General features: G+C 45.7%; 1 protein-coding gene across 8 annotated transcripts in view; it reads left to right on the top strand.

The window, feature by feature from the left end:
* The window catches only part of CSNK1G1 (casein kinase 1 gamma 1), a 312438-nt gene that overhangs the window by 246986 nt on the left and 44435 nt on the right, over positions 1-21017 (top strand). For 6 of the 8 annotated variants that reach the window (XM_042851635.2, XM_065558486.1, XM_005280948.4 and 3 more), the window contains 3 exons: positions 12375-12459; positions 16994-17142; positions 19158-19265. In XM_042851635.2, coding sequence (XP_042707569.1) covers positions 12375-12459; positions 16994-17142; positions 19158-19265 — 342 coding nt within the window. The other 2 variants (XM_065558489.1, XM_065558488.1) reach the window with 2 other exon arrangements.

The raw sequence follows: 21017 nt of genomic DNA on the forward strand, positions 1-21017 counted from the left end.
GCAACTAAATGCCTCTTCGTGTAGTGATAGCTGAATCAAATGAAACTACCACCCAAGGCACTGGTCAGCATGTCAGGACAAGAGCAGAAGCTAAGCCATGTTGCCTATGGGGTGTCCCTGGAGACTGTTTGCAAGTGCAGGGGCTTTGGGATTGATTTGTTGCAACAGTGTGTGTCAGACACAGAAAACTAGTAAACACTGCGAGAAACCGTCATGAGCATGGCCCTGAGAGGGAACAGGAACAGAGCTCCTGGGGTAACAGAACTAGTTGGAAATGCAGGCTTGGGGATTATGGACAAGGAAACTCTGTTTGTTCCTACTTCGTTCAGGAAAACAGGACTTTGGTTACATTCTTCGTAAACATGATTTCCCCAGAGAAATATCTGATTCGTATAATTAATTTCTCTTCCTAATGGAAACAACCTGGCAAGACTCTGAATATTGGCTAACTGCCAATATTGGACCAAGAGATCACACTATCTTAAGTGACACGTTTGAGTAAGAATACCAATAAGTACTTATGAGGCTATCAGAAAATGAAGTTTTTAATTGCCAGACTTTCTGTGGCCTTAATCATGAATCATTAATATTTTGTTAGAATTTTTACATTTAATTCTTAAATTAAAAGGGAAAAATGTAGTGCTCTTTTAGGATGTAATTTAAAGAGCTTCAAGCTTTTTCTTGTCTGAGAAATATCAGGAATATCACTTCTCAACTTCCCTACTTCTGCTGGGGACTCAATGGAAGATGGGATAGAGGTTTGTGGGAAAGACTACTGAGCTGAAACTTGAGCTACTGCTTTCCCAGCCATTTGGAGATGCTTAGTTAAACTCTTTGGGTTAAAATTTGTTAAAACCTGTAACACAAACTCAGGCACTCAGCTAAGGTATTTTTCATAGTCATAGATTCTAAGGCCAGAAGGGGGTCCACTATAATCGGCTAGTGTGACTTCCTGTGTAACAGGCCATAGAACTCCCTAAAATAATTCCTAGAGCAGATCTTTTCAAAAAAAAATCTAGTCTTGATTTAAACGTTGTCAGCGATGGAAAATCCACAATGACACTTGATAAGTTGTTCCAATGGCTTATTACTTTCACTGTTAAAAAAGATTATGCCTTATTTCATTCTGAATTTGTCTAGCTTCAGCTTCCAGCTATTGGCTCATGATATACCCATCTCTTCTAGATTGAATAGCCTATTATAAAATATTTGTTCCCCATAGAGGTACTTACAGACTGTAATCAAATCACCCCATAACCTTCTCTTAGTTAAGATAAATAGATTGAGCTCCATGAGTCTATCACTTTAAGGCATGTTTTGTAATCCTGTAATCCTCTCCTCTGCACTGTCTCCCATTTATCAATAGCCTTCTTGAACTGTAGACAGCAGAAATGGACACAATATTTCAGCAGGTCCTTTAAAACTCTTGGATGCAACTTAACTGGCCCCACTGATTTAAAAATGTCTAATTTTAGTAGTTGCTGTTTAACATCCTCCTGAGATGCTAGTATAATGGAAAGAGTTATTTGCTATGACTACATTATCCTTTTTTTTTAATACAGAACTATTTATTGAACACTTCTGCCTTGTCTGCATTATTGATAATTCTACCATTTCTATGTAGTAATGGACAAATACCATTGTTAGGATTCTTTTTGTTCCTAATATACTTTTAAAACTCTCATTGCCCTTAACTCTGCTGGCCATACCTTTCTTCTATTGTCCCTTTGCTTCCCTTATCAATTTTCTGCCATTCCTACCTTCTGATTTATATTAGTGACTATCACTTTCCACTTTCTTGTATTTGTTATATATAGTGTTTTTTAATTGATGGGATCAGTATGAGAACCTGATTAGGATAAAATAGAAACCCTGATTACATCTGATAAAAATGTTATATACTTCTGATTAAATGTTCTCTCTCTTCTAATGGAGGGCTGGAAAGTCTGTAGCTCAGGTTTCAGTCTGTTTTGATCTCCCTTTCCCACTCTGGTTTTCCAGTGGGACCTCCATGAAGAGAAGTAAAGCCCTATTTGTGAATGTGTTATTAAAACACAAACACACAACTTTTAGATACTCTATAAATCATAAAGAAGCAATAAAAATATCAAGAATATTTTTCTTTGCACTTCTCCTATACTTGTCATTTAAAGTGTTTCTTTGGCATTTGGTTCCTTGCCCCTCGACTTTGTGGCAATTACTTTTACAATGTTCTGATAAGGTATATTTGTTTCCACATATTAGTCTCTCTTCCTCCTTCCCTTTCATGATGTATCTAACTTTTGTCATTGGACTCTGTGTTCATTAAATCACTGTGTATAATGATACTTTTTTTCCCCCTCACACAAAATGTTTAAAACCAGACAGACTTTAAAGTAGGTTAGTTTGCTTAGGCTCCCAATTACATGGTTTGTTGTATGTTCAGCTTACTTACGAAATGCAAATGTTTTAACAGTCACACTTAGTATTTGAGTCTCCAAGTGCAGATCGATGTGGGAATAATCATTTAGACACAGGGTAAATTGCTCAGGCACCTTCCGACCCTGCAGATGCCCTTCCCTTAGAGTGGGAATGCATGTTGGGCTGTAGCAGTTGAACTGAAAGGAATTGGCAGTTACACGCCAATTTTAATTTTATGTATGATCATAGATGCCTGCCGCTTTGGGTGAGGGATCTAAATGTTTTGGAAAATGTTGATCACTCTACTGTATGGTTGAAGAATGGGCACTTCTTGAAAGATCTATGATCTGATCCATTATTTGAACATTTCAGTGGTTTAAGATCAATGATGAGTGGATGGACTTATTAGGCTGAGGAAGCAATTATTTCCACAGTCATCACCTTGACATCTGCTTCCAGACGTTGTATCCTCCTTGAAGCACTTTGTTTTGGGTTACAAATTCTTAAAACATCACATAGCTTCACCCCAGCCTAATCAATTACAGGCTGTAACACTGTGGCCACTTACTGCCTCCCAAGCACTCCATCATGGCCAGAGTTGCCACTGTAGCCATAGGCAGCGAGTTCCATATCCACGTGGTGCTCGGGCACCAGCAATATACAGAGCCCAGGGGCCCAGCTCCACCAGTATTTGGGGCCGGGAGGACACCTGGCCCCCCTGCGGTCGTTCCCCCCCCCCCGTCTCCCCCCTCCGCGCACCTTCCCAGGGCTCGGGAGCAGGGCTGCTACTCTGAAAACTGACACACTGTCTCTTCCATGCAGCTACATGTTGCCTCCCTGCAGCAACTGCTGCCGCAAGGTCCTAGTGCCCCCCATCTCCACTGCCAGGGCAGACTGACTCTGGGCCTGCCCTTCCACCTCAGACAGGCAGGACCCTCCAGCAACACAGGGCCTTCCCTCACCTCCCCCCGGCCCAAAGTCACCGCTCCTGCCCCATGCTGGGCAAGGAGGTAGCCCCATCCCTCACCCCCCAGTGAAGCTACAATCAGGGGCAACAGCAGGGGAGGAGGCGCACGCAGCACCCCCTGGCACCCACCATGGAGGAGGCAAGGGAGATTCCTGGACCTGAGAGAGGCCCTAGGAGCACATGCAGTGACCGTGTGCTGCTGGGGGGGCAGGAAAGGGGGGCTGCTCCCCCAGAGCTTGCTGCTGCCCGCAGGGAAAAGGCTGGTGGGAGTCCTCCTCTCTGGCCCCTGTCCCGGAGCAGCCTGCCTGCACAACAAACTCATCCCCAGCCCTTCCCCACCACAGAGCCCACACCCCGAGTCAGAGCTTTCACCCCCCCACTGCACCCTCTGCCTGAGCCCCTCCAGCACCCCAAACACCTCATCCCCAGTCCCAGCCAGAGCCCTCATCCCCCCCACACCCTGACCCTCTGCCCAAGCCCTGAGCCCCTCCCATACTCCAAACCCCTCATCTGCAGCCTCACCCCTGCACCCGCTCCCTCTGCATCCCATCCCATCCCCAAACTCCCTCCCAAAGCCTGCACCCCAATCCCCTGCCCCAGCCTAGGGCCTGCACCCCAGACCTCCTCCCCCACCCAAACTCCCTCCCAGAGCCTTGGGCAGGTGGGGGGTGGAGTTTGGGCAGGGGCGGGTTCTGGGCACCCCCAAAATTTCTACAAACCTGCCACCCCTGTCTGTAGCCATCCTGCCTCTGTTTCCCTTTCGTTTGCGCCCCTCCCCGCATGAACTTGCTGTCTCCAGTGACCTTTTAAGCTCAAGCCTTTAATTCACTCATCACCAGTTCTCCTCAGGTTAGGAACAGAGTCTGTCAAAAGCAGATCTCAAAAGTCCCCAAAAAACACAGTTTTTCAGCTTGTCTTCCCTTCTTTAACTCTCACTCGCAGTTTTTATCTGGCCAGGGCTCTGCAGGAGCCACACTTGCTCCTCTTAGCTGCTCCTTCCACCAGTCCCAGCTCCACAGTCTTTTGTTTCCTGAGCTTCCCCTGCTTTCTGTCAGGCTTCCTTTCCTGCCTCTGGTAGTCTGAGCTACTCTCTCAGCCACATCCTCCCTGGAATCACCTGCTTTCTCTCAGGTGGGGCTCATCTTGTAATCATGACTGGCTTAGTCCCAGGGTCTCCAGCCCACAGGCAAACCACCCTGTTACACACACCAAACACTTCTCTTGGAGGAGACTTGCTATAACATGCTATGGCCTTGTGTACACATGAGTTATTTCAGAATAACATAGGGTATGGTTTTAAAGGGTATGTCTACACTACGGGATTAATCCGAATGTACAGAATTCGATTTTTGGCAACAGATTATATGAAGTTGAATGTATACAGCCACACTAAGCACATTAATTCGGCGGTGTGCATCCAAGTACCGGGGCTAGTGTCGATTTCCGGAGCGTTGGACTGTGGGTAGCTATCCCATAGTTCCCGCAGTCTCCTCTGCCCATTGGAATTCTGGGTTGAGATCCCAATGCCTGATGGGGCCAAAAACATTGTCGCGGGTGGTTCTGGGTACATCTTCCCCCTCCCTCCGGGAAAGCAATGGCAGACAACCGTTTTGCACCTTTTTCCTGGGTGAACAGTGCAGATTCCATACCGCGGCAAGCATGGAGCCCGCTGAGCTCAAGACAGCAGTCATGAACATTGTAAACACCTTGCGCGTTATCGTGCAGTTTATGCTGAACCAGAACCTGCAAAACCAGGAGACGAGGAGTAGCCTACGGCAGCACTGCGACGAGAGTGATGAGGACATGGAATTCTATCAAACCGCGGGCCCAGGCGCTTTGGAGATCATGCTGTTAATGGGGCAGGTTCATGCCGTGGAACGCCGATTCTGGGCCCGGGAAACAAGCACAGGCTGGTGGGACCGCATAGTGTTACAGGTGTGGGACGATTCCCAGTGGCTGCAAAACTTTCGCATGCATAAGGGCACTTTCATGGAACGTTGTGACTTGCTTTCCCCTGCCCTGAAGTGCAAGAATACCAAGATGAGAGCAGCCCTCACAATTGAGAAGCGAGTGGCGATAGCCCTCTGGAAGCTTGCAACGCCAGACAGCTACAGGTCAGTCGGGAATCAATTTGTAGTAGGCAAATCTACTGTAGGGGTTGCTGTGATGCAAGTAGCCAAAGCAATCACTGAGCTGCTGCTACCAAAGGTAGTGACTCTGGGAAACGTGCAGGTCATAGTGGATGGCTTTGCTGCAATGGGATTCCCTAACTGGTGTGGCGATAGATGGAACCCATATCCCTATCTTGGCACCGGAGCACCAGGGTACCCAGTACATAAACCGCAAGGGGTACTTTTCAATGGTGCTGCAAGCACTTGTGGATCACAAGGGACGTTTCACCAACATCAACGTGGGCTGGCCGGGAAGGGTTCATGACGCTCGCGTCTTCAGGCACACTACTCTGTTTAAACGGCTGCAGCAAGGGACTTACTTCCCGGACCAGAAAATAACTGTTGGGGATGTTGAAATGCCTATAATTATCCTTGGGGACCCAGCCTACCCCTTAATGCCATGGCTGTGCATGAAGCCATATACAGGCAGCCTGGATAGGAGTCAGGAGCTGTTCAACTACAGGCTGAGCAAGTGCAGAATGGTGGTAGAATGTGCATTTGGACGTTTAAAAGATCGCTGGCGCACTTTACTGACTCGCTCAGACCTCAACCAAACCAATATTCCCATTGTTATTGCTGCTTGCTGTGTGCTCCACAATCTCTGTGAGAGTAAGGGGGAGACCTTTATGGTGGGGTGGGAGGCTGAGGCAAATCGCCTGGCTGCTGATTACGTGCAGCCATACACCAGGGCAATTAGAAGAGCACACCAGGAAGCGCTGCGCATCAGAGAAGCTTTGAAAACCAGTTTCATGACTGGCCAGGCTACCGTGTGAAAGTTCCGTTTGTTTTTCCTTGATGAAAACCCACCCCCTTGATTGACTCGTTCTCTGTAAGCAACCCACCCTCCCTCTTCGATCCCAGCTTGTTTTCAAAGGAAATAAAGTCACTATCGTTTAAAAATCATGCATTCTTTATTAATTGATTATAAAAAGAGGGAGAGAACTGACACGGTAGCCCGGGTGGGGCTTGGGAGGAGGATAGGAGGGAAGGAAAAGGCCACTAAAAAAGTTCAATGTAATGACAGCCTTTTGGTTGGGCTGTCCACTGGGGTGGAGTGGGAGGGTGCACGGAGCCTCCATGTCCCCCCCCCCCCCCCGCGTTCTTACACGTCTGGGTGAGGAGGCTATGGAACATGGTGAGGGGGGAGGGAGGTTATACAGCGGCTGCAGCAGCACTCTATCCTCCTGCTGCCGTTCCTGAAGCTCCACCAGACGCATGTCCGTTTGATCACGCAGCAGTTCCAGCGTTGCAGCCTGCCACCTCTCATCTTGAGCATCCCTCATGGCCTCACGTTCACTGGCATCTTTCCTATACTTTGATACCGTGTCCTTCCACTCATTCAGATGAGCTCTTTCATTGTGGGTGGATTCCATGATTTCTGAGAACATTTCGTCTCGCGTCCTTTTTTTTCGAAGCCTTATCTGAGATAGCGTTCGGGACGCAGGAGGGAGGCTTGAAAAATTTGCAGCTGTGGGAGGGAGGGGAAAAAGGAGAGAAGTATTTAAAAAGATGCATTTTACAGAACAATGCTTATACTCTTTCATGGTGAACAACCCTATTCACATTACATAGCACATGTGATTTCGGTACAAGGTCGCATTTTGCATCTTAATATTGAGTGCCTGCAGCTTTGGTGTTAGAGATCACAGACGCAGGTCCGGGCAACAGAATTCGGCTTGCATGCGGCCATGGTAAGCCATTGTCTTTCGGCTTCTGCAGCTTTCCTACAAGCAGTGCCCTCCTTTCCCACATACCAAGCAAAGCCCGTTGAGTGCTGCAGTTTTCCTGTTAACGTGCAGCAGCAGCAACCAAACTAACCCCCCCCCCCCCCCCGCATCCAATTCTGTGGGATGATCGCTTTATCCCTCCCCCCCACCGCGTGGCTGGTATCAGGGCCAATTCCCCCCCCCCTCGCACCCCGCGCTTGGCTAACTGCAGGGAAGGATTTCTTTTCAGCCACAGGCAAACAGCCCAGTAGGAATGGCCACCACCTCTGTCCCCTTAATTAAATTCCCCTATTTCAACCAGGTTACCATGAACGATATCACTCTCCTGAGGATAACACAGTGAGATAAAGAACGGATGTTGCTTGAATGCCAGCAAACACTGGGACCATACGCTGCCGGGCTTTGTCATGCGATGATACCAGATTACTTCCTGCAAGCATGGCATGGTCAAGTGTCCTACCATGGAGGATGGAATAAGGCTGCATTGCCAAGAAACCTTGTGGATAGGCTTTTGGAGTACTTCCAGGAGAGCTTCATGGAGATTGTCCCTGGAGGATTTCCGCTCCATCCCCAGACACGTTAACAGACTTTTCCAGTAGCTGTACTGCCCAAGTCCTCAGGGCAAAGTAATCATTAAAAAACGCTTGCTTTTAAATCATGTTTTATATTTACAAAGGTACACTCATCGGAGGTCCCTTCCATGGCCTCATTGTCTGGGGGTTGGGAGGGTGCTTCAGTCAGGCTGAGAAAAAGATCCTGGCTGTTGGGGAGAACGGAGTGCTGTATGCTCTCCGCAAGCTCATCATCATCCTCATTTTCCCCCTCCGCAGAATCCTCAGGCATGGCTGAGATTACCCCCGCCTCGGAATCCACGGTCAGAGGTGGGGTAGTGGTAGCGGCCCCCCCTAGAATTGCATGCAGCTCAGCGTAGAAGCAGCATATCTGCGGCTCTGACCCAGAGCGACCGTTTGCCTCTTTTGTTTTTTTGGTAGGCTTGTCTGAGCTCCTTCACTTTCACGCGACACTGTAGTGAGTCCCTATTGTGGCCTCTCTCCATCATGCCCTTGGAGATCTTTTCAAATGTTTTGGCATTTCATCTTTTGGAACGTAGTTCTGCTGACACGGAATCCTTTCCCCATATAGCAATCAGATCCAGTACCTCCCATACAGTCCATGCTGGTGCTCTTTTTCGATTCTCGGACTGCATGGTTACCTGTGCTGATGAGCTCTGCATGGTCACCTGTGCTCTGCACGCTGGGCAAACAGGAAATGTAATTCAAAAGTTCGCAGGGCTTTTCCTGTCTATCTGGCCAGTGCATCCAAGTTCAGATTGCTGTCCAGAGCGGTCACAATGGTGCACTGTGGGATAGCTCCTGGAGGCCAATACCGTCCAATTGCGGCCACACTAACCCTAATTTGAAATGGCAATACCGATTTCAGCACTACTCCCCTCATCAGAGAGGAGTACAGATATCGATATTAAGAGCCCTTTATATCGAAGTAAAGGGCTTCGTTGTGTAGACGGGTGCAGGGTTAATTGGGTTTAACGCTGCTACATTCGAGATAAACTCCTAGTGTAGACCAGGCCAGAGTGGAAGAGCTATTCCAGAAAACCTGTGTGTGGATGCTCTTATTTCTAAATGAGTGCCTTTTTCCTGAATTAGCTTAATGCACTACCAAAGTTTGTAGATAGGCTCTGAGAGAATGTAAAGACTTCCTCAAATTAAAGAGTTGATCTCTCCAAGGAAGTGGGGAGGAGTGTGTCTCTACCCTGTGTGGTCTGCCTCATACATTCCCTTGCCTGCAGGCCACACATATTCTTTGACTTGATCTAAAATAATGCCGGACAGATTATTGTATTTTCACACTTCCAGATTTCTCCCACCATAGAGCTTTGTTCTCCCCCTTCCAAACTAAAACCTTGAGGAGAATCCTTTCTAGTGCTTACACTGATACTTCTAACATGTTTCATTCATAAAGGAGTATTTTAAATAATTCTTGAGAAACTGGAAACTGGACTCTCTGGAACAAGATACTGAAATGCAGACTGAGCAGCTTTGTTCTTGGGGTAGTGATTGAAGTGGAGTTCGCTGCTTCAGGATGGACACACTCAGAAAATCATAACTGAGTGTGTTACTTCATATTCTTTCCTGGTAACCAGCTATATAGTTAATGTAGTCTAGACAGTAGACAAGTGTGTAGTAAGGGACAGTTAATCACATAATAAATCAAATGTAGCCAGGTTTTGGCAGAAATGAAAATCTGATGCTAACCAATGTGCCAAAGTCAGGCTGGGGAACTGCAAGAGAGCAGTGGAAGGCAGATACATTAGCCCTAGAATGATAAAGACCCTTTTTCAGGGGTGCCATTTGGGGAGGACGGGCGGGCTCCTCACCCTCCCCCACCGCCCGGGTTTCATACCAGAGATCTGCTCACAGTGCATGTCCTGTCCCCAGAGGAAGCTCTTAACTGCAACACAGCTTCTGCTCTTGGGGTAGGGAGTTTGTTTATAACCAGAGGCAGGGTGATTAAGATAACAAAAGGCTTGTCATTAAATTAAATTAAGGATTGTTAGATGATCCCAAAAGCATTGCCAGGCATTCCAGTTAAAAGATAGGAAACAAAGTTTTCAGACTAGAGAGAGGTAAATGGGGATAAACATTGAGGTGGCAAAATTTGCAGATGATATAAAAGTATTCAAGATAGTTAAGTCCACAGCTGACTGCAAAGAGTTTCAAAGGGATCACACAAGCCTGGGTGACTGGGTAACAAAATGGCAGATGAAATTCAATGTTGATAAATACAAAGTAATGCACATGGCAAAATATAATCCCAACTATACAATCAAAATGATGGTGTCTAAATTAGCTAAAACAACAAGGAGTCCTTGTTTTCCCTACTAAAAATAAATTTGTTAGTCTCTAAGGTGCCACAAGGACTCTTCATTGTTTTTGCTGATTCAGACTAACACAGCTACCACTCTGAAACCTCTAAATTAGATGTAACCTGTCAAGAAAGAGATTTTGAAGTCATTGTGGATAGTTCTCTGAAAACATCAATGTGCAGTGTCAAACAAAAAAGTTAATGGTATTGGGAATCATTAGGAAAGGGATAGATAATAAGACAGAAAATATCATATTGCCTCTATATAAATCAGATTTGGACACCCATCTCAAAAAAGATATATTGGAATTGAAAAAGGTACAGAAAAGGGCAACAATTAGGGGTATGGAACAGCTTCTGTCTGAGGAGAGATTAAAGAGACTAGAACTTTTCAGCTTGGAAAAGAGATGACTAAGGGGGGATATGATAGAGGTCTAGAAAATCATGAATGGTCTGGAAAAATTGAATAAAGAAATATTATTTACTACTTCGCATAACACAAGAACTAAGGGTCACACAATGAAATTAATAGGGAGCAGATTTAAAACAAACAAAAGAAAGTATTTCTTCACAGCATTTCTGTGGAACTCTTTGCCAGGGGATGTTGTGAAGGCCAAAATTATAACAGGGTTCCAATAAGAACTAGATATGTTCATGGAGGATAGGTCCACCAATGGCTCTTACCCAGGTTGGGCAGGGATGCAACACCATGTTCTGCATGTCCCTACCCTCTGTTTGCCAGAAGCTGGGAGTGCGCAACAGGATGAATCACTTGATGATGACCTGTTCTGTTCATTCCCTCTGAAGCACCTGGCATTGGCCATTGTTGAAAGACAGGATACTGGGCTAGATGGATGTATCTGCCCCCTGCTGTAACCCACTAGACCCCACTCCTCTCCCAGAGCTGAGATAGAACCCAGGAGTTCTGACGGGGTGTCTCTCTCTGCAGAGTTAATAACAAAGTAAGAATATACATTACAATTTTAAATCTAACCAGTGTCTCTTAAATGACTTGCCACAAGATGTCAGAACACGTTCGTATTAGAGCTGAGTGGGTCTAATATTTATTTTTTTCTTTTATATAGGAATTAGATACAGTGTTCTTGTCCGCTAATTGCTAAGTTATTTGCCAAAAAAACTAGAGTTTTCAGGTCCCTAAGTAGTCCCTGGAATCTCAGGTTTCAGAGTAACAGCCGTGTTAGTCTGTATCCGCAAAAAGAAGAACAGGAGTACTTGTGGCACCTTAGAGACTAACAAATTTATTAGAGCATAAGCTTTCGTGGACTACAGCCCACTTCTTCGGATGCATCCGAAGAAGTGGGCTGTAGTCCACGAAAGCTTATGCTCTAATAAATTTGTTAGTCTCTAAGGTGCCACAAGTACTCCTGTTCTTCTTTTTCCTGGAATCTCAGTTAAAGTTGCCCTTCCCCCACCAAAATCTGAAATGTTGCCCCTGCCCTTTTTCCTATAAGCTGATAAGGGGTTAACTCAGGTCAAATAGGAACACCTGAGTAACCAAAGCTGAATGCCTGTTTAGGGGAAGGATTTGTGCCCCGGGGCCAACAAGAGGAAAACACCTCCCCAGTGAGGTGGTGGGGAAAGGGATTCCCCCTTTGTTTTGTGTTTATAAATTGGTTTATTTTTATTTGGTGGAGGAGCATTCCTTGGGCCTGCCTTGAGGCCTACCTTGAACATACTGATAAGAAAATATGGAGAGGGAAGGCAAACACTGTCCAGAGTGGGGCTGATTACCTCACTAGCGCCAGAGGGGGAAGTGCTAAGTCCATTGAGACAGAGGAGGTGCCTTGCCACACCAGGCTAACTGAGTAGTTGTTACTTGCTGAGCAGCTAGACGTTCTGTTACATGCACTAAGGTGAGAGCCCAAAATGCCTTGTCTAATAGTTGATTTTTAATATATTAAAAACTCATTCTCATGAAGGCGTGATGTTCAGCTAATATCTATAAGCTTAAACATGTTCTCCCTTTCAGATCTTAGCGATACCTTCAGAAACTCTCTAAGTAGTCTTTGCTCATAGCAAGTGAATTGTACAATAGCTGCTTTATATTTGTGTCTCATAAAGTGCAGTTTGGACAAAAAGTTCTTCTATCCTGATATGTGCAAGATTCTGTATAAAATACCTTTTGTTTTCACCCTCATAGCGAGGTCAGTTACCCTGCTGTTGGATTCTGTCTTTATACTTACGCTTCCTCTTTGTACCCTACAGGCTGACACCTTAAAAGAGAGATATCAGAAGATTGGGGACACAAAGAGAAACACTCCAGTTGAAGTTCTCTGTGAGAACTTTCCAGGTAAGGCCCAGTTGGAATTGTTATACCAGTTGTACTGTCTGTGTAAGGTGTCGATTAGGAACTGGACATAACCCATCCTATTGTATCATAGAAGATTAGAGTTGAAAGAGCCCTCAGGAGGTCATCTAGTACAACCCCTGCTCAAAGCAGGACCAACATATTTGTTCTGTCAGAAAATATTTGAATGCTGTTTGTTACATTGCTACTGTCGATGGCAAACACCTGGAGCTGCTACTGTGAATCAGTAGTGTGCTCTGTTCGCTCACTCTTCTCCAATCCTTCAGTCCTTACTTGCAGTTAATTGCCAACACAGTTCTTTGTACTGAGGTGGTTGGAGAATGCTCAAGTGCCCGCTTTTGCTCTTTCTTCTGTGAAGAGGAATGCAGACAGCAGCCACCACTTGGCCATCTTCCAAAAAAGAGTGTCTCATATTTGTCAATTGCCTCTCTCAAGTGACTGCCTCAGGTATACGGAGTTTATTCTCTGCAGAGGTCTGATATTTTTGAAGCAGTGAAAGAACTGGGTGGTCAATTTAGCACACCTTAGGTGTCAACCTTGAACAAGTTCCCTCAGGTGGATACTCACCAGGCCACCGGCACCGGCTTCCTCCAGGCCCTGGGGGTGCTCAACTCCCCACCACCACCCTCCCACCCCTGCTCCACCCCAAGCCCCACCCCACTCCTTCCCCAAGTCTCCACCCCTGCCCTGCCTCTTCCCGCCCCCACTCCATCCCCGCCCTGCCACTTCCCACCCAGCTCCCCCCCAAGAGGAATAGCAGGCACAATAGGTAATTATTGTTGTTTTAAGTAGCACTAACTTCCCAGCAGGATTTTGGTCAGAAATCCACTGGGTCCCAAGGTGAGATATGCCTTTGCAATTGGCTTCTCCCTTGTTCTGCCCTCTTCCATCCTCCACAAAGTGGAGCTGCTGCTTCTGGTTGCTGGTTTGGAACCTTTGCTGTCCTCCAGGCTTCAGATCAGAGCATAGCATATATGGCCTGATGGCAGCAACAAGAGAGGGAATTCCCTCTCCCATCCCACCCCCGTCCTTTCACCTCAGTGAGTGTGAACTACAAAGCCAATCTGCACCATTTCAAAGTTAATATTGCTAAGCAGGGGCAGTTCAGTTTTTCTGCCTGTAAAGTGTAGGGTTTCCATATTTCAGCAAGCAAAAAAGAGGATGGGAGGAGCCCTGCCCTAGCCCTGCCCCCATCCTGCCCTAGCCCCGCCCCATCCTGCACTAGCCCCGCCCCTATCCCTCCTACTTCCCCCCCCTCAGGACCCCCAACCCTCCCCCCCTCCTTGTCCCCTGACTGCCCCCTCCTGGGACCCCTGCCCCTAACTGCCCCCCAGGACTCCACCCCCTACCTAAGCCTCCCTGCCTCTTGTCCCCTGACTTCCCCCTCCTGAGACCCTCCCCCCATCCTAACTGGCCCCCTAGGACTCTACCCCCTACCTGTCCCCTGACTGCCCCAACCCTTATCCACACCCCCACCCCCACACAGACCCCTGGGACTCCCACGCCCCATCCAACCATTCTCCACCCCCTGACAGCCCCCCCCCCAGAACTCCCGACCCATCTAAATCCCTCTGCTCCCTGTCCCCTGACTGGTCCAATCCCTCTCCCCACCCCTGCCACCTGACAGCCCCCCCCCCAGAACTCCCAAACACCCCCCCCACTCCTTGTCCCCTGACTGCCCCCTCCTGGGACCCCTGCTCCTCACTGCCCTCCAGAACCCCACCCCCTACCTAAGCCTCCCTGTTCCTTGTCCCCTAACTGCCCCCTCCTAAGACCCCCCCCAATGCCCCCCATGACCCTACCCCCTACTTGTACCCTGACTGCCCAAAACCTTATCCACACCCCCACCCCCAGAAAGCCCCCCCCCCGAACTCCCGACCCCCCCCCCCGTCTCTTGACTGCTCCCTCCAGAACCTCCCTGCCCCTTCTCTGACCCCCTGGCTCCCTTGTTGTTGGCCTTCGCCTAATGTCTCTGTGAGCTTGCTCAAGAACGACCTGAGCCGTTTGTCCCGGCACGCTGGGCAGCAGTGGGGGAGGAGCTCCAGACTGCCGGAGGCGATCTGCGAATGCAGGGAGGGAGGGAGTGATCTCTGCTGCAGGGGAGAGGAGGAGGGGCTCTCTCTGGCTGTCAGAGCCCCAGTGGCACCATCCGGCCAGCTGCCCTGTTAGCTGCGCGTGTTCTGCATGGGGGTGAGGGGGGGGAAGTCCAGACATTTACAAATCCCCCCCGGACACTATTTTTAGCTCAAAAAACCGGACATGTCCGTGGGAATCCGGACGAATGGTAACCCTAGTAAAGTGACTAAATGCAAAAACCATGTTGATGCAACATTAGCAGTAGTATTATGGTGGCATCTAGAGGACCAAGCCTCATTGAGCTCTTCACTGTGCAGACATAACAGACAGTCCCTGCCCTGAGAAGTGCACAGTTTAACAGTGTGAATTTGAACAGGGCAGTGAATTCAAAAGTTATGGATCCCACAGTAACTAACTCCTCAGCACATATAAAGTGCTAAAAAGCTTTAGGTCAAAAGTTAACTGGACTAGTAATCAGAATATCGTATGTGTAAGGTAGCAAGTTAATGTTACTCATTATGACTGTTGTATGAACAACTTATCCATAATATAACAATTGAATTTTCTGCATACAATATACATTGGATGGATTTTGTGGAGAATATGCTGACATTTGGATTCCTGATGCCTTTGCTTTAGTGCTTCCCAACTCTTCCATCATCATACCATTCATGGTGCATTAACATAGCTGTGTAGTTCTGGGCAGGGACAGTCTTTTTGTTATGTATTTGTACAACACCTAACACAGAGGAGCCCCAGTCACAGACTGGGCCCCAGTGTGCTACTGCAGTTCAGCTAATATAAATCTCTTCCCCGCCCCCCCTCCAAGTAACTGCACGCACATACTGTACATAGCCTTATAGTGCAAACATCTCTACAAGAGCAATATGGTGACTGTCCTGGGATGGTCTCATGCCTTACCTGGCTACTTGAAGTCACTGTATGCCACCACAACAAATACTGTGTGTATGCTGTTGAGACTTAAAATTGCATTTATCACAAAACCACACGTTTTTATTAATAATTGTTGCATTAATTAATGTGCAAAATAGAACTTACATACTCAAATTAAAAATCTTCAATCCAGGGGAGGGCAGCAGGTGTCTGGAGCAGGCGGAAAACTTCACCTTTAAATAGTGTTTTAAAATTGTAGTGCATGTAAAGTATTATTTATTAAAGCTTTTTTTAAAAAAGGAAAGCAGGTAAGCACTGGACAAGGTAGTCAAGGCAGTTGTTTCATCACATGATGCTGTGAAAAGGATCAAATGATTCTAAAATTAAAAAAACTCAGCTCATTCAAACATTAAAAGAATCAAAATAAACAGAAAATATTGCTAGGTTTTGGAGAGAGACTTTCCTGGAGATGCTAGTGTGGGAATGAACAGCAATCAAACATGGTGGCAGATGAGCTGGCTCAGGATGGCAGTGTGTATTGCCTGGCAAGAGACCTATGTTTGATTCACAGGGTCAGATCCTTAATTTGAGATGTCATAGCTCAAACTGAAGTCAGTGGAGCTGTGACCATTTACACCAGGGGTTCTCAAACTTGGGGTCAGGACCTCTCAGGGGATCGTGAGGTTATTAGGTGGGGGGTCGCGAGCTGTCCGCTTCCACCCCAAACCCCGCTTTGCCTCCAGCATTTATAATGGTGTTAAATATATAAAAAAGTGTTTTTAATTCATAAGGGGGGGTCACCAGTGAAAGGGGTCACAGTACAAAAGTTTGAGAATCACTGATTTACACCATCTGAAGATCTGCTCCCCCTCCCCCCATCTCTTCCTTTGCCTGGCCTACAGAGGAAGGGGGATAAGACTGGTCTGTCATTCAACAGCTACCATATGTCTCCAGCCAATGAAGCGGTGCTGGCAAATGACTCTAGGGAGCCCTATAAGTCAGAAGCATGCTGACTGTGATGTGGCACGTAAAGTTGGGGGAAGTGACGCACTGTTCAAGCTTCAGGATTTGGGCATGAGGAGGAAGATTTCCAGGAAAATGTGGTTTTCTTGCTTCCATAGCCTTTGATACTGTTAAACTAGCACTGCTTTTATGTATTGTGCTTTTATGTATGTATTCCAGCAGGGGATGCTTTTGTGCATATTTTTTAATATATATATATATATACTTTACCCACTTCTATTCAAACTCCCCCTAGTATCAGCTCTGCTTTTAAAGATGCACCTCCTCTGACAAGATCACTTTCATCACTGCTAAAGACTGGAAGGCCAAGTTTGCCCAATACACTGAGAAGCCAGGTGGAGGCTATCACAAAGACTAGATCCCACCAGTTGTATTCCTCTCATGCTGTAGAGATTTGTAATCTGTACAGAGATATGGCGTGAGCAGCAGGTGACTTTACTGTGTGTGCTGCTGTAGGTTTTTTAGTCTGGGCCGAGATATTGATGCTCCTTTTTTCTCTTTTGTCCTTGCCTTTTTCCAACAGAGGAGATGGCCACATATCTTCGTTATGTCAGGCGATTAGACTTCTTTGAGAGACCAGACTATGATTACTTACGAACTATCTTTACAGAACTATTTGAAAAAAAAGGCTACACCTTTGATTATGCCTACGACTGGGTTGGCAGGCCACTGGTAAGTTTTGTTTGCAAAACAAGCACCCTCCTTCCAGAAATAAGTCTCCTAGTCCCTCATGGTTGCTTTTCCAGCTGTGTGGGCATATAAGAATTTCCTTTAATAGCCTCGAAAACTAATTGCAGCCTCTAGTGCAGTTGGGGAATGGAAAACTGAGGGCTGGGATGGCTTTCCTTCGGAAATCGTAATGGATCACTCTCCCTGTCAATCAGGAGAATGTGTTTATCTTTCTCCTGATGGAAATTAGCACAGGGGATCTTCTGCATCCCTGTTGGAACCTTAAACACCCTTCCCTATTTGCCTCTGGTTTTACTCCTCCCCATCTCACTTTCTGGTTCAAAGCCCATCACACTGCTGTGCAATGCCTGCATAGATCACAAGATTCTCCCTCTCCCTCACTGAGCATACTATAATGAGGCAATCCAATCTGAGTGTCCCATATCGCAGTTTCAGATCATACCACTGGAACAGCTGGCAAATTTTAAAACACATTCATGTGCATATTAACATTAGCTACAGAGTATTTTGCTGCAGTGACACTTCTTCACGTTTCGTACACAAGATCACAAAAATCATTACTGGATTGTTTGGCAAATTTGTTTTTAAATTAAATATTACCCTTCTCAGTCAGACTTGGATGCTTCTATGGTTCCATCTCTCAGGACCTTTCTGTTTCAGAACATAGTTACATTTAGGGTGGACTCATAATGAGCCACATCTGCCCTAAGGAGTCGGCAATAATTACCCTGTGGCTTTCTGTAGTGTTCCAACACTTAACAGGCTGGAGACTGCTGCCCCTGTTACAGAATGATTAGAAGACATGGCTTTTAGACGCAGAATCTCCTGCATGTGGACACTTTCGTCAAGTTTGGTTTTGTCATGAGAAATAACCTCTCCCATTACAATGGTCTGAGGATTCTAAAAAAGGGCAAATCCCAATGCCAGCGCGTTTTCAGATTGGTCTTCTAATCGTGATGAGGGCCATAGGGGAAAGGGTAAATGCAGAATGCTCACATTCTAGAGTCTGCTAACTCCTTAACTTCCACCCTCTCCTTTTCTGAGCGTGCTGTCATTGTTCCCTTGTTCATCAGCTTGTAGCAGAAGATTAGTGCCCTGGTCTGTCATCACCAAACAGAACATGCTTTTAAATTTTGGGACCATCTGTATGCGGAAAAGCTTTGCCAAGAGGCCCACTGATGCCTCTTGGAGAACTCTCATAAAACATATCTATGTAGAATCCATTCTGCTGGTTGCTTATGCAAAGGACAGTTTGTGTCCAAGGTGCATAGCCAGTCGCTTACTATGCTTTTGGGCCACTCTGCTTTTGTGGTTTTTACATCAATATTCAGTCATTATATACAACATTTCTTATGTTTGCTTATTTTGCACAGTAATATTATCTTTTAAAAGGAAGTCATTCTCCTTGTAAATCTCATTTCTCTTCACTGATGTTTAATTTCAGAGGCAATGGGCAAAAAGCCCATTTTAAGGCAAGTTTCCTATCACTCCTTTAACAATTCACCATTGGTTGCTATGGAGATCATGAAGTTACAAGCTGGGATTATGATTTAGTTGGGAACTAAGCAGATGAAGTCTTAATTAACACATCCTGTTCCTAAAAGTAGGAAGACATGAGATGAGGAGGAAAACAATATGCATAAAACTATCCTTATTTGCAATCGTAATTAACTCAATTTAATCTACACTAAAGTGTGTTCAGATACCATGAAGTTGGGTACCTTTATAAATGTATATAATAACAGTATTGTGTTTCAGTTTACCATGAGATGTTAGTGGCTGTAAATGTCCAGCAAGCCTTTGAATCCCATAGAGATTTTACAGCATCTGCTGTGATTCTCTTTGGCTGTTCAGACTATTTTAGACCTATATTTTCCTCGTTCTTCCACACTGAATATGAGCTAACCTAGTAGTAGAGCCTATGCATGCATGTAGATTGGGAGTGGAGCCTAACCGAGGCGTTGGTTTCAATGTATAATGGGTGCTTTATTTTGCAGCCTACTCCAGTGGGGTCCATTCCTGTAGATTCTGGGGCATCTGCAATAACAAGAGACAGCCATGCACATAGGGATCGACCGTCACAGCAACATGCTCTTCGAAATCCGGTGCGTTACTTTACCACTGTCTTTGCTTTCGCGTATTCTCATAATGCCTCCCCCAGCCCCTGTTTGTGTGGAGGGAAAGAGGAGTAAAAACCTCTGGTGAAGTTTAATATGCATAAAATGCATAAAGTGAAGGCTTAAAACGCTCCAGTTCACAAAAGTAGGTCAGTGTTTAATTCCACCCTCCATCCACCTATGGGATGTCCGGAGACCATTGATGATGACACTTACCTCACTTCCAGCAAGTAAATTTCCTCTTAATTTAGGAAGGTTATAGTTTGAACTGAATTTTATTTTCTGTGAGAAAAATTGCTGACATGCTGTTTATTGCAATAGAATTGAGGAGGTGCATGACCTACGTGTATGGAATTAAAGGTCTACAGTTTCAAGTGGATCATTTTTCTTCTAGTTTGTATTTAAAAAAAATATTTTTACTCTAGAAGGTTGCTGGGCTCTATTCCCAAATTTAAGGATAAAAAGTCAGTCTATGACGTTCTCCATTTTTTTCCTTGATGTCTTTTTCATATTTCATTGCTGTTGAGAGTTTGGATTTTCCATGTTAATGCAGAACATATCAGAAGTTCAGCAGACCACTGGAACTGCTAGTTCCTTGTTAGAGCGGTTGGTACTCCATACCTCCCACAGTGAGTGGTTCTCGGCTCGCTGGGCCTTTCTCTCCACCTGCATGCTTCTTTTGTTAAAGTCCCTACTCCATAGACTATGTCCTCACCTATTCCATGTTAACTGTTTTGTTGGTGGTGTGGATTTAACAATGCTTATTGCAGTAACCTGTCTAGACTCAGCTTTTCTTGTTCATGCAGCTATCCTCTGAGTGGAAGAACAACAAATTCAGACCAGAAATACTTCTAAAGCTGTAGGTTAACCATAAAACAGGAATGTATTTCCCTCCTGAGAAGTGTTGCTTTTTGGCAGCTGGATTTTTAAAATAGTTGCATGTGAAGGTTTATTTTTATGCATGCTTATTAGTGCAAATTGCTGTGTAACAGGGGTTCCATAGTAACCTGCTTTAAAATGTGTTAGTTAATAAATACACTGTAGTCCCTTCATGCTGGGTTAATCTGAGTGGCAGCTTCTGACTGCCTGCTCCTGCCAACAGACTTTGACACTCTGTGCATACACAAAGTATCTCCTGTTTTACTTTTTGCTGCCTGGAAGACATTCCTGGCTTAGCTTTCAGGCATATTTCGTGCACATATTTGTAGTCCATAACACGTCTTTCATGTCCTAATAATGACACTCGAAGATAACTTATTCCTTGTTCTTTTTGTTTCCCCCCTAAATAAACCCTGCTAGTATATGGCACAGCAGTGTCCCTAATTCCTGCATAACGCTGAGAATGAACAGCCCATCTCTCGAGATGTTGAGATGTCATCCAAGTATTTGACTGGAAAATAGTTAAGCGGTAACTTCCTGCTTTGGAATTCGTTTTGTACAAACATAACAGTTCCTCCTCCAAGAGATGATCCTCTTAAATGCTGATCAAACCACTTCTTTGCAAAAAGTCACTTAAAGAAACTTCTAGGGGCAGTGGAATTGAGGCATGTGCGTTTGGGTAGAGTGAACCCTCCTGAACTCCAAGGGTGATTGTTTTATTTTTACTCCCCTGAATGCAAGTGAGTCTTTTACCAACCATTGGCACCAAAACCAGGCAGCGTGTCGTAGGTCCTATTCTCTCTGCAGTTGTTCCATTTAGACAGCTACAGTCAATGTGCTTATTCTCTAGCAAAGCTGGGC

This window comes from Chrysemys picta, chromosome 10 (genome assembly GCF_011386835.1).
Source record: "Chrysemys picta bellii isolate R12L10 chromosome 10, ASM1138683v2, whole genome shotgun sequence".
Classification (NCBI taxonomy): domain Eukaryota; kingdom Metazoa; phylum Chordata; order Testudines; family Emydidae; genus Chrysemys; species Chrysemys picta.